Below are 13,457 nucleotides of genomic sequence, written 5' to 3'. Positions count from 1 at the left end.
ATGAGTGCATCAACAAAAATTGATTTAAACACAACATAAAATGTACCAATTCGTCCAAAACAATTTCAAGAAAACATTAACATAAAAACAGTAGTTATTTTCAAGTTTTAGAAATTTGGATCATAATTTTAATGCGCAAATTCCATGCAGGAATTGAAAAGAAATTTATGACGATATTTATATCGAAAGAGCTTGAATCTGTTACAAAATTTCATGCATTGTGTCTATTTTATTTATACATTTACAATAATTAGAACAATTTTCATATTTGGAATTGGAAAAATTAATAGCATTTTCCTGAGTTTATTTTGGTTTTCTTGCAGTAGAATCATATTTCCGGCCTTTTCCCGGGTTTTCCTTTTTTTCGTAAAATCGCAATAACACTTGAAGGTTACAAGCAAACTCCTAATGTTATACATTTTTTTTTGTAATTGTCTACTCAACAGCTTCTTAGTTGTTACAATCTAAAAATTAACCCCGCAACGTTACAAAAACACATAAATTCTCACTAAAAAAATACGTTTGGGTTATTGCAGATTTGAATAGTGCACTATGTTTCCCTTAACCCTCTACTGCCTAATTTTTTCCAAAATTTTGTTTTTTCCTTTGTTAAGGAGGTCATTTTGAGCAATTTTTGTTTTACGAAAAACTTTACTTCTCTTGTTTTATTTGTAGGTATTTTAATTTGCATTTATTTTGTTTAGTTTTTGTTTGTTTTTTCATTACATTTTGTCTATCTACTTTTTCATGTTTTAACAGTCACAATTTTGTGCTTGTTTTTCACATTTTCTGCTATAAAACGGCACAATTATCATATTGTAAAAAAATGCGTAGACGCATAGTCTGGGACACCAGAAACATTACTGCATACTTCTTTTAACTTAAAATATAGGAAATGTTTGACCCCTAAAAAAATATATTTTTAAAAACATTGGCAAAGTCACATAAAACAAGTAGATCTTCCAACCCACACATTTTCTAAAAATTAAAGAATTCTTCTTTCCAATGCTTTTTCAAGATCAAAAATTGGTTAAAAAATGGTTTTCTGGCGATTTTTTAAATCGAAGCCCGTTTTTAGGCGGGGATGGGTTGTAGAAGGTTAAAATGACATTTCCCATTTTTTTTACAGTCGAGTGATCAGGGAAAAAAATTTAAAACTAAGGACAAAGTTTCACGCAAATCGAAGAGGTGTCGGAGCAACTGCTGTGTGATTTGGCGCAGAATCAAACATTCAATATTACGTCCTTTTGAAATGTAAGTCTTGATCTTTGTTTTCGGAAGATCGAAATATTTCACGTGTGTTTCATATTTAAACATTGAAAATCGGACCATTAGTTGCTGAGATATCGACATAAAAAAATGATGGGTTGTTTAAGTAAGACTTAGAAAACATCAATTTTCTTGTTTTTGAACCTTTGCATGGCAATTTCTCAGCAACTAAGGGTCGTATCAACAAAGTTCAAATTTTTTCAGCTTTTCAAAAATATATTTTTCAAAGGTAGGCAAACATGGGCACTAATTTTAAAAACTGAAAAACTGCGACTATTTTCAAAACAGTTACCTATAAATGGCTATAACTTGAAAACGGTGCACTTTATCGAAATTTCACTAAAGTACTTTTTGATTGCAAATTCGATCTTACATCGAAAAATGAAGTTAAATATTTTTTGCGACAAATATTTATTTTTTTTGCAAAAATCAGTATTGATTCAAAAATGTCAGTCAAAGAGTTTTTGCACATTCTAGAAATTTCTGAAAAGTGGGCATTTGATGTCCTCTAAAACTTATGAGAGAATAAAAAAATGTGTTTTTTTGCAAATCAAGTTTTAGTGACAAAAAGTGAAATAAAAAATCAACAAAAAATGTTTTACAGTGTAGTTTTTTTTCAGTGTAGTGTCCTGATTCATACCTTCAACTTAACCGAAGACACCAATCGATCAAAAAATTCATTCAGCTGCCGAATATGTATGAAAAATTATATGGACACATAATGATGCAAAATGGCTTCTTTGAGCATACCGAAGGCACCAAAAAAGTTTCAGCAGAATAAAAAAATACAAAAAAAAATCAAATGACTGAAATCTCAGGGAATTGCTCAAATAAGGTGAGCTTTTTAAGAATACAAAAATCCAAACAAATTATAACTTTTGTCATACATCATATTTTTAAAGATCAAATCAAAACCAAGTGCTCCTGCAGTTGAATCCACTCTAGTGAAATATTCAAACCCAAGAGCCTATCCCATTACCACTTCCGTAACCAGACTCACTACTACTACTTCCCTGCTGAGCTTGAACCATATCGAACCAACAACAAAAATCCAACACCCCAATAACGAGTCCTTCTTGAACAATCCAGTGCTCCAGTCTTCGAGAGCAAAAGCCGTCCAAAAATACTCAACATCGTCTGCCGAAAAACACGACACAAACACAGACAATCTTCGTTTTCTTCTTCTTCTTCTTTTGTTTGCTTCTTTTCATCCTCAAGGACCTTCGTCGGTTCATCTTCACCAAGTTCAACCTCCAACAGGACTTTCGTCGTTTCTCACACTGCCCTGAACCCATCGGGAGATGTTTGGTGTCTTCTTCGCCTTTTTCCTCCCTCTATTTTTCTTGAGAGTTCAAATTTACGCACACAAAAGGATCGGATTCTCGATTATTTATCTCCTCTAGAGGGCGTCCCAGGAATGTACACTCATTTCTTTCCACTCTTCTCTCTATCTCTGTTCGGGTCGTTTCACTTTGTTTTGCATAATCGTTTGCTTGCTCTTTGTTTCTTTTTTTTTGGATGAACCCAACTCGTCGCTTATGGAATTTCACTCCACTATTGTTTGGCTGTTTTTTCTACATCTTTTTGTTTACCAACTTCACCTGTTTCACAACTCGTTTCTTCTTTTCACTTTTCTCTTCACTTAAATCTCGTAAATTCTAGTTCACTACCATTATCGTCGCTTTTCCCCTCTTTGCTTTTCACAAACACCAATTTGGCTCATTTTCACAACAAAGAGATAAGCCGCCCCAACCAGCAACAACAGCTTTCTTCTTAATTTTTCTCTTCTTCCCGGGGTTGGGGAGGCCGAGAAATTCCTCACTGGATTGGTATTGGCACTCTCGGGCCGTAATTGAGTCCGATTAAACATTTATGGTCCACCAGCAGCAGCCGGCGGCCACTTAACCTTCAACCCTCGCGTGTCGTCATTTTCTTCCAGAGAGCGATTCGGACGCCACGATATGTAGGTTAGGTTTTAATTAGTTGTTGTTTCTCACAAGTTCCAGCGGGGGATCTTTGAGAGGGGCAGATGAATTCGAGCTGGAACCGTTCAAGAGGGTACACGCTCTTTCCCAGAAGTTTTGAAGAATGTGTTGGATGAGTAATTGTTATGGGGCGTATCGGGAAGTGGACCCCTTTGAGTGACTCTTGAGATGTGTGTGTTTTGTTCTCGATTTGACGGTTCGAAACAAAAGCAAACAAAGGCTTGGTTTGCCTAATCTCTCTCAAAATCTTGGTTTTTTCTTATCCGTTTTTAAATTTGTTGCTATTTTTAAACAAAATCTGCTATCAAAAACTTTGCTAAACAATCATCAGGTATTTTTGAAATAATTCATTGGCAAAACAATAAATGTTTTCAAACAAAAAAGTTTGAATAATTTTAGAGAAGACTGCAGAATTTTTATTTTAAATAATACCAGTTATTTTAAATTTATACCATTTTAAATAATACCATTTGTCCCTATTTTGGGCCTACTAAGCAGAACGCACTTTTAATTTGATGTATTCTCAAAGGCTGCTATAGCCAGCCTAGTTTGTTATACATGAATAAGTTGGTTTTTTAATGCTTAAGCTCATACATTATCAACATTTTGATAAAAATACCTTATATCGCTGTGAAAGCACAAAAAACTAAAACACTTTTTGCCCCTATTTTGGGGATATTGCTCCTAGCATACGACCTTCTTTGTGCATGTTTTCGGCATACCTTCTGATTGGTTGAAATCTCGAAGCATGTGGCGAATTTTTTTGACGTACGGTTCAGCCTCAGCTCGTACAGTACAGCCGCACAAATTCGGTCGACAAATATGCTAAATCATTGTGATGTTTTAAGCCACAAATAAACATAAGAATGATTGATTTCACTTGCATTACGTGCATACTTAGCTTGGACATGATTTATATCATTCTTTACGAGTTTTAAGCATAATTAAACAATTTTTGCATAGCCAAACAACAATTCCGTAATATGTAAGAAAGACTGTAACTTGTGAAAAGCGCACAGATACTGTTACAATTTATAGAAGTGTCAAATGGACTGTATTTTCAGCCTTTAATCAGTTATTATATTGATTTGGTGGCAGTTTAGTGATTGTTTTTGCAACGGGATTGTGCAGCCCACCAATTAAAACATATTGCCGGTGGTTGGAGATTCGGGGGACGGCTCTCATTCATGTGAAGCGGTTAGCAAAAGTGGTGGAAATTTTGGACCTATGGGCAAGTTGAAATTTTCTAAGAAAAATGTAAAGAGTGATAAATTTATTGCATTATTTCAAAATTAAGAGAAAAAAAGTGTATTATTATTGCCCACAAAATGAAGATAATGACAGCACGAATCATTCTCAAGTGGCAGATCCCAGCCAGATTTGGTGAAATGCTCAATTTCGTTGAATTAAGTTTGGTAGACCCAAAATAGGTTCTAGGCCCAAAATAGGGACAAATACCCTATTTAAGCCGGGTCCGGTGGTTTAGTGGTTAGCGTGGTAGCCTCTGAACCCCAGTATGACCTGGGTTCAATCCCAGACGATATTTTTCTAGATGAGATTTGCCTAATCACGCCTTCTATCGGATGGGGAAGTAAAATGTCGGTCCATTTGCGTAAAAGAGCTTTTGAGTGACTCGCCACACATAACCTTCGTACGCCTAGAAATGAGCAGAAACTTGCAACAGAGACCACAAAAGACCCAGGGGTCGTTCAAGTTGATTGCTTTTGCATTTGTTTATCAACCAAATTACATTGTTGGGTTGTAATTTGGTTAATAAACAAATGATATTGTTTTAAATAAAAATTCTGCAGTCTTCTCTACGATTTTTCCAAACTTTTTTGTTTGTAAACCTGTTACTAAAAAATGGTTGTCTAATTTGAGTCCTTTGAATTCAATCCGAATAAGGAATCCAAAACGGTAAATGTAGAGAACAAGCCGTCATTCTTTCGAGCATCTTAAGTTGGCATATCAGCATTTTGGAGACTAATTATAACAATTTAAAAGCATTTTTAACTGAACTCATGTAATAAATAGCTCAATAAGAAGTGGATTAGCAAAGTTCTCATCTGATTTCCCCTGACTGAAAATCAACCACTCGAATTTTACTAATTTGAAGTTACGGAACTGAAGTTAAGAGTCAGAAAAAAAATCCATGATTCAGGATTGATTTTTTTAATGGAATACCTTTGATTATTTTTTTCTTTAAAATTATATCTTCTATAAGTTTATTTTAAATAAATTAATTCATGCATATTTTGAAGATTAATTCCCAACAACGATTCTTCAGCAAGTGAAATACTGCAACAGAGAGCAATTTTGTTTCCAAAAATGTTTTTGCTTATTAATTAAAGATTAATTGTTGAATTTTGAAAAACAACATCCTGTAATGTTTCCAGATAAATAACATTTGAAAATACTTTTTTTTCGTGGGTTAGAGTTGATGAAAACATTTCAGTTTTCAAAACTCAAAAATATAAACAAGTTTCCCATCGATACAAATTAAAATAAATTTACCAATTAATGACGAAACAAGGCATTCAAGAACTTGCTCGTCAATATAAAATTTTAACATTTTTCATAAAATCAGACTATTTTGAAAAAGGGCATAAATAGCAGAAGAATAAAAAAAAATGTAACAATTTTATACTTAAATAGATATTAACGTTAAAAAATTAAGTCAATGAAACTTCAAAGTAACAAAATAAAAAAAATAACATTAATGTGTCATCCTAATAAAAATTAACATCCGTTCTGTTTTACGAACGTGGAATACAGTGAAATTTAAAGAAAAACACGTGAAAACATCTTTAAAAACCTTTTATGTCTGTGTATAGCATTAAGTTTAAATATTATTGCAACTAACTTAACATTTGTGGTCAAAAATACAAACAAAACGGCACGTGCAAATGCACTCTTCATTATCTTATTCAAATATTTACATTTCATCGATAGACAGAACAAGTCTTATCACTTGCAATAAATCAAACATCCCAATGTCAATATTGATCGTTATCTTCCCAACTGCACTAGCTGACCAATCGAAACGAAACTATTTAAATAAAGCCTACAATCAACACCACATCGACAACGATTCCATTCCAACTGGAATCAGCAGAGGGTAAACTGGAGAGTTCTTTTTTTTCGCAAAACAACTGTTTCACGCCAGCATTCAAGCCGCTCCCGCGGACTGCTAAGGTCAACCCACTGGAACTAATCAATTCCCGTCCAGCAACAGCAACTACCTCGTTTTAGTTCAGGTTCAAGCTCAACCTCTTCAGAAAACGCAAAGAAAGTAGGGTGCGGTAACGGTGATTCCCCCCACCCGTCCATCCCAACAGCAGTCCGGTACAGGTACTTACCAAAACATTTCGCTGATTCTCCTTATCCAACAGAAACTCCATACTCTTGTGGGGCCTTCCGGGTTCATTGACGCCGCAGCCATTCGCCGCCGTCTGGCGGTGGTCCTTAATCCCATTAACCTTCCCCCCAGGCCCCCCGCCACAACCGTTTCCGCCACTAATCACCACTTGATGCACTTGCAGCTGGTTGGGTCCGCCCAGTTCCATGAGCGAGCGCGTCTTCCCGGAGATGACCGTCTCGTGGGTGTCCAGGTTGGTCTCGATGAGACCGATTTTCTGCTCACTGCCCATGATGTGGTTGAAGAAGTTGGTGTCACCGGCAGCTGCAGCAGGATGATGGTGGACCGCACTTGTGGTGCTGCTGTTGGCCCTGTACCGACGTTGGCCCGCTACGGAGGACGTTCGCGACGTATCAGGCTCGGCCGCGTACTGACGGAACGAGCCGTCCTCGTCCAGATCGATTTCCGTCCTCGGCGGTGTCGACGAGGCTCGGTGCTGGGCATGCGCTCGAGCCACCGCCGGGCCAGACCGCTTGGCACACACACCAACGACGCGCGGGGGTTGCTTCGGCAGGGGTGGTTTCCCGCTCAACACGTGGTTTTTGTAGCCGGCAAAAGTGTTGCCAGTGCCGCTGGTTGCGGTCGAGTTCAGAATCGAATCCGAACGGAACGTTACATCGGACGCGTCGTCGTAAGCCCTGTCCAGTTCGTCGGCCTCGCAACTCTCTAGCCCAACCGTGTTCATCTGGCGGAGATAGCGCTCCTCGTCGTCATCATCGTCGTTGACCCCGCCGGCGGCAGCAGGCTCAATTTCACCGTTATTGATTCCATTTGAGTGACCCTGCTTCGCGGTCGGATCCTTCAGCGGGATATAAATAAAATCGGCCGACACTTTTTCGTTGCTCTGCTGTTTATCACTACGTCCAGCGCCACCGGCGCTTCCAGTGTTGCCAGTCTTCCCACCAACCACACCATCTTTGTTCTTCTTGCCCTTCCCGCGGAACGAAAACCGAAAGCCCGACGACAGCCGCGACAGGAACGTTTTGCCCTTCTTCTCGGCCTTACCGTTTTTGAAGTTCTTGATCAGATTGTTGTTGTTGTTGACAAACTTTGGCGGCGAAGTCGCCGCCGCCGCCCCCTGAACTTGCTGCTGATCATCACTTGTAGCCGCCGTAGCTTCTGCGGCGATCAGATTTCTGCTAGCGTCACCATTCGCGATCGCGGACGCCATCGTCGGTGTTCTTTCCTCGGCGGTGATCACTTCGTTACTGAGCAGTTCCAGCTGGGCTGGAAGTGGCGTCGTCGTCGTTGCATTGTTGTTTACGTTGGACGGACTAGCGCCGTCTCGCTCGTGATCGTCGCTCTCTCGCGAGAGAGAGCAGATGGTGACGTCAGCGTCGCTCTCTCTCGGCGATCGTTCGGGTGGCGTCGGCATACGAAGTTGATGATTGTCGGCGGTTCGTTGATGATGGCTGGTTGATGACGGATCGTTCATTAGCTCGCACAGGCCCGTCTCGATGCTGTTGGCGTTTAGAAGGGTGTTTGTTTGGGTCAGGTTCGCGTGTTCTGCGTCGTCCGGCTCGAAGTCCTCGTCGTCGACGTCGATCTCGAAGTCCTGGTTCGAGATGACGCTCGCGTTGTCGTCGTCCGGGTCCAGCTCGGAGCAGTTATCCTTCCAGATAATCTCCGACACGATCGGACAGAAGCTGACCCCCTTGGAGAGGCCGCACTTGGAGATGCTGGCGGTGGCCAGGATGCCGGTACTGCGGCTGCCGATTTCCAGGCAGGACACATTCTTCAGTGAGTTGTGCAATCCTTCCTCGCACTCGCCATAACCACTTCCACCGCTGTAGTAGTAGTTGAGGTTGGGGGTGCTCGCGACAAACTCACGCTTGACGGGGGCGTAGCCCCGCGGTTGATTCAGCTCACTGCTCTTACTACCGTACAAATTAAGCGAAGATTCGCTCGGATCGAACGTGCACCGCTCCAAGCTCGCAGCGTAGCAGGTCACCAGGTTGGTTGGATCCTGATCGAACGTACGCTTCTTCACATCCGGCGGCTGCACGACAATCGTCGTCACCTGCTGCGAGTGGTGAGGGTTTGTTTTGATTTGCGTTCGTCGGGGAGGGGGCTGCGGGGCAGCCACGAGCGCCGAAAATGGCGTCACCGACGCTGCCTGCCCCGAACGCTGTTCGTGCAAAAACGCCGCGATCGGCTCGTACGCTTCGGCCTGATCGTTGATGATCGACAGGTTCCGATCAAAGTGCGCCGAAATCTCGTCCAGCAGTGAGTTAAAAACGTCCTTCTCCTCACCCTCAACCGGAAAGATCCGTCCTTCTTCTTCCCCGTTACCCGCCATTTCCCGCACTCCGCCCAACCGCGTCCCACTGCTCGTTCTGAACGTGTTTCTGTTTAGATAATACTGCCGTCCACCGCCACCACCCTCTTCCTCATCACTATAGTCCAGCACCGTCAAGTTGGCGTAACTAGCACGAATGTTCACCCGAGGTTTCGCAACCACCCCCGGCTGAAACGTAACCTTCTTCACCACGGCAGTCTTCGCCTCTTGCAGATCGTACAGATCAAAATTCTTACTCGCGACCGAGCACTCCTGCGGAACGTTCCACGAGCAGTAATTTCCGGAACTCGCGCCCGATTCACTCAGCGAATCCAACGACTCGGACTGACCGTAATCAATTCCGCCACCGTAAAGGTTCAAACACTCTGGCACGCTGGAAACACTAAACTCCAGCAGATCGCTGGACGTCTTGCGCGACGACGAGGGTTGTTTCCGGCTGCGCGGCACCTGCAAACCTGCGTGCACTCCGAACAGATCGGGCGAACTGGCCGAAATGACGGCCCGCGGCCGCTTTCGGCTGGCGGCGGCAAACTCATCCCGATGATTGCTATTTTTAGGTTTCGGTTGGTGACGATCCAGGTCCGACGTCGAGATCGGTCGCTCGAGCGAATCGGTGGACGCGTTCTGGGATGAGGTCGGCGTCGTTGATGCGGAGGAGGACGAGGATGACGACGACGTTGGCATCACTTTGGTCTGCACGACGAATGGCTGCTGCTGTTGCTGTTTACTTGCGTCTAAATCTATTTTTGTACAATTATGAATATTGGTTTTCGCGCCGTACCAGCGCTGTTCCTCGTACTTATTGGATTCGCCGGTGACCTGCTGCGGCGGCTGCTCCTCTTCCTCCTCGTCCACGTCGCACACCGTCGACAGGCGGTTCTCCTGAAACGACGGCCGCTCGTAGAAATCAACCGGCTCGGCAAACATGTTTACGTTGTCTGCGGAACCGCCGAAATTCGTCAAACTTTTGGACCGCACCCGCAGGTTGTTCATGTTAAAGTGCAGATGGTCACAATACCCGCTGTCCTCACTCAAACTCTCGATCGAGTTCTTGGCGGCGTTCTGGCGGTTCAGCCGCCGTTCCGAGCACCGCTGGGGACAGGACCGCACCAGCAACAGCTGCTGCACCGGTCCGTCCGCCTCGTCCGAGGAACTACCCTTAGCCACCCGCCCACTTTCCTCACTGCTCGGACTGGGCGTGTGCTGGTTCAAGTCACACTCGTCACTGGCATAGTTACAGCTGCTGCCTCCACTGCTGTCTCCACCACTACTGGCCGACGACGAGTACAGCTCAGAATCACTGTTGTTCAGCACCGGTTGCGACTGCTTCACCCCGTTCACTCCAACCCCACCGCCAACCTTCAACTTCACCGCAGCACCGCCCAGCGACGGCGGCGGCGGCTTCTTCGCGGGACTATAGAACCCTTCCGCGACGCCCACACCGTTGACAGGTGGGTCGGCCGAGTACAGCGACGGAACCGAGCCGGAGCCCACCGCCTGGAGCTCGTTCTGCAGCTGGCGCTCCAACGACTCGAACTGGATCAGCGACGAGGACCGGCTCAGCGACGCGTACGACAGACTGTCCGAATCGGGACCGCCGCAGGTTGCGGCAAACAGATCATGGCCGATCTCGTCGAAGCGGAGTCTAAAATTAGAGAGGGAAGCAAAATCGAAGAATAAATTAATTAGCTGCACTTAATCGCGGCGGGAATGCGGCGTCGATTCGTCGAAACGGTCGTTTCACCGAATCTTCCCTCAAAGATTGTTAAAAGCCTAAACCGTTCAAACAACCCTTTCGATGAAATGAGCTTTTCGGTGAAATGACCTCCCTCCTTTCTTAAACTATAGACCCACTCAATAATAAAGGTTGCAGTGAGCGCGCGTCGCGGCGCAGATCTTGCAGAGATTGGAATTGAATTAGTGACCGGTGAAGCCGCAGCCCGTGAAGTGTGGCGGCAGGAAAAAGGCCAAATGAGAAAATAAGCTGATACCGTGGGGTGGGATAAGTTTGAAAGTAATCAATACAGCTGTTGGTTTTTAGTTTTTAGTTTTTAGTTTTTAGTTTTTAGTTTTTAGTTTTTAGTTTTTAGTTTTTAGTTTTTAGTTTTTAGTTTTTAGTTTTTAGTTTTTAGTTTTTAGTTTTTAGTTTTTAGTTTTTAGTTTTTAGTTTTTAGTTTTTAGTTTTTAGTTTTTAGTTTTTAGTTTTTAGTTTTTAGTTTTTAGTTTTTAGTTTTTAGTTTTTAGTTTTTAGTTTTTAGTTTTTAGTTTTTAGTTTTTAGTTTTTAGTTTTTAGTTTTTAGTTTTTAGTTTTTAGTTTTTAGTTTTTAGTTTTTAGTTTTTAGTTTTTAGTTTTTAGTTTTTAGTTTTTAGTTTTTAGTTTTTAGTTTTTAGTTTTTAGTTTTTAGTTTTTAGTTTTTAGTTTTAGTTTTTAGTTTTTAGTTTTTAGTTTTTAGTTTTTAGTTTTTAGTTTTTAGTTTTTAGTTTTTAGTTTTTAGTTTTTAGTTTTTAGTTTTTAGTTTTTAGATTTTAGTTTTTAGTTTTTAGTTTTTAGTTTTTAGTTTTTAGTTTTTAGTTTTTAGTTTTTAGTTTTTAGTTTTAGTTTTTAGTTTTTAGTTTCAGCTGAATCACTTCATTGACAATTAAATTAAGTCTTTACGGTTGATTGAAAACAAATATCACACTCAACACACTAAAAACGATCAATGTCACCCCCGTTCACGGTGCCATGCCGACTCGACCCGACTCGAGATTAAAAAACATGAAAACAACACTTTCTTTCTTTTCTTCCTCGCCGAGCAGGTCTGGCGCAATTCCACCTCATTTTTTTGCGCAAATTACATTAAGAAATGCAAACGTACAAACACACAAACGTTGACTAGCCTCTAGGTACAATCACTTACACTTACACACACCGATTAAAACAATGTTATTCTTTACTCGACAAGAACCAGATCGCGCAAATTTTCGCAATCTAGTCTCGACGGTCTGAAATTTAAGAAAGTGACTCAAATCTTCGAAATTTGACTTGTTGAACTTTTGAACACATCATCACGCTAGTACCAGTAATTAAGCTCCAGAGAAACAACGAAAAACACGAAAACGAAATAACAAAAAAAAACTTAAGAAATACCGACTGGACCAAGTCTTGCGCGTCTCTTGGCGATATCCAGCTGCTCTCGCGGTTCGGTTTGGAAGAAAATCACACGCGGACCGCGGATCGACTCTGAGTAACCTTATAGTCGCGGAGCTCTAGTCAAGCTCTAGCTTATTTTTCTCTCTCTATCTCTCGCGCGTGTGTGTGATTTAAATGTGGTGAGGACGCTAGTCAAAGTGCTTAAGTGGTGTGGGAGCACGGACAGGCTGTTTTGTTTTGAGGAAATTTTAGGGTGGATGTGAGTGGAGCTGTAGAAACAAACTATTTTAGCCGATGTATACGTATGAAAAATTGTGTATTTTTCTTCGAATGAAATGAATATTTTGAATAATTGACAAATCAAGCTGAATTTATGCGGACCTCATTGAAATTGACCAATCCTGTCGTAAATCTTAATCAGCCATAGTTTTGAAATATAAGGCTGTATAAAAGCGGTTGAAATACAAAACTTAACTTAACAAGATTGCTAGAACATTCAGCTTTATAAGAAATATTTTTCAAAACTGTAGTAGTAATTTATAAAAATTCAAATTACATTCATCCTTCGAGTTTTTAAATAATCAGAGACACTTTTCGTTTGTTTTTTTTAAATATAAACATACAATAAATTAAACAGAAAAACATCCTAAGGTTGAACAACATTTCTTGAACACCTCAGATCTCAAGATCATACTGGTTTTAGTGGTAGTGATTAGAAACTTGTGGTAATGATTAGAAACTTTCTATTTTATATTATATTTATTTGATGCAAAATTCACTGCTCACTGTAGAAAACTGCCAAATAAAAATGATTTCTCAGCAGCAAATAAATTACTTTTGCAAATAATGAACAATTTTGACCAATCTTGGCGAAATGGCAGTTAAATTTATGTAACTTGGCACTTCTCTGCTGAGATTTTTTTTATGTTTTCGGCAGAAATAAGCTGCACACGACAATATGTTAAATTATAAGCTTTTAAAGTTGAAATATCAAAAGATTGAAATTTTCCAAAAATAAGTTTGCTTCATTTTATTTCAAAGATATTCTTAATTTGCATAATGCGAATGCATAATGCGATCTCGTGGCGCAGGGGTAGCGGCTTCGGCTGCCGATCCCGATGATGCTATGAGACGCGGGTTCGATTCCCGCCTTATCCACTGAGCTTCTATCGGATGGTGAAGTAAAACGTCGGTCCCGGTTTCTCCTGTCTCGTCAGAGGCGCTGGAGCAGAAATCCCACGTTAGAGGAAGGCCATGCCCCGGGGGGCGTAGTGCCAATAGTTTCGTTTCGATCCACATCAAACTAGCAAGATTCACATTTGCAATTTTGGCTCCGATTTGATTATTTAACAT

At 41.3% G+C, this 13,457-nt stretch overlaps 1 protein-coding gene across 3 annotated transcripts in view; it reads right to left on the bottom strand.

The window, feature by feature from the left end:
* LOC6038935 overlaps nt 1-13,457 on the bottom strand; it is a 285,422-nt gene that overhangs the window by 178,504 nt on the left and 93,461 nt on the right. For all 3 annotated transcript variants that reach the window (XM_038253311.1, XM_038253312.1, XM_038253310.1), the window contains one exon: nt 6,614-10,616. In XM_038253311.1, the coding sequence (XP_038109239.1) occupies nt 6,614-10,616 (4,003 nt within the window). The remainder of the gene's footprint in view (nt 1-6,613; nt 10,617-13,457) is intronic.

Source organism: Culex quinquefasciatus, chromosome 2, assembly GCF_015732765.1.
Source record: "Culex quinquefasciatus strain JHB chromosome 2, VPISU_Cqui_1.0_pri_paternal, whole genome shotgun sequence".
Classification (NCBI taxonomy): domain Eukaryota; kingdom Metazoa; phylum Arthropoda; class Insecta; order Diptera; family Culicidae; genus Culex; species Culex quinquefasciatus.
This window is presented reverse-complemented; position numbering and strand designations above follow the sequence as displayed.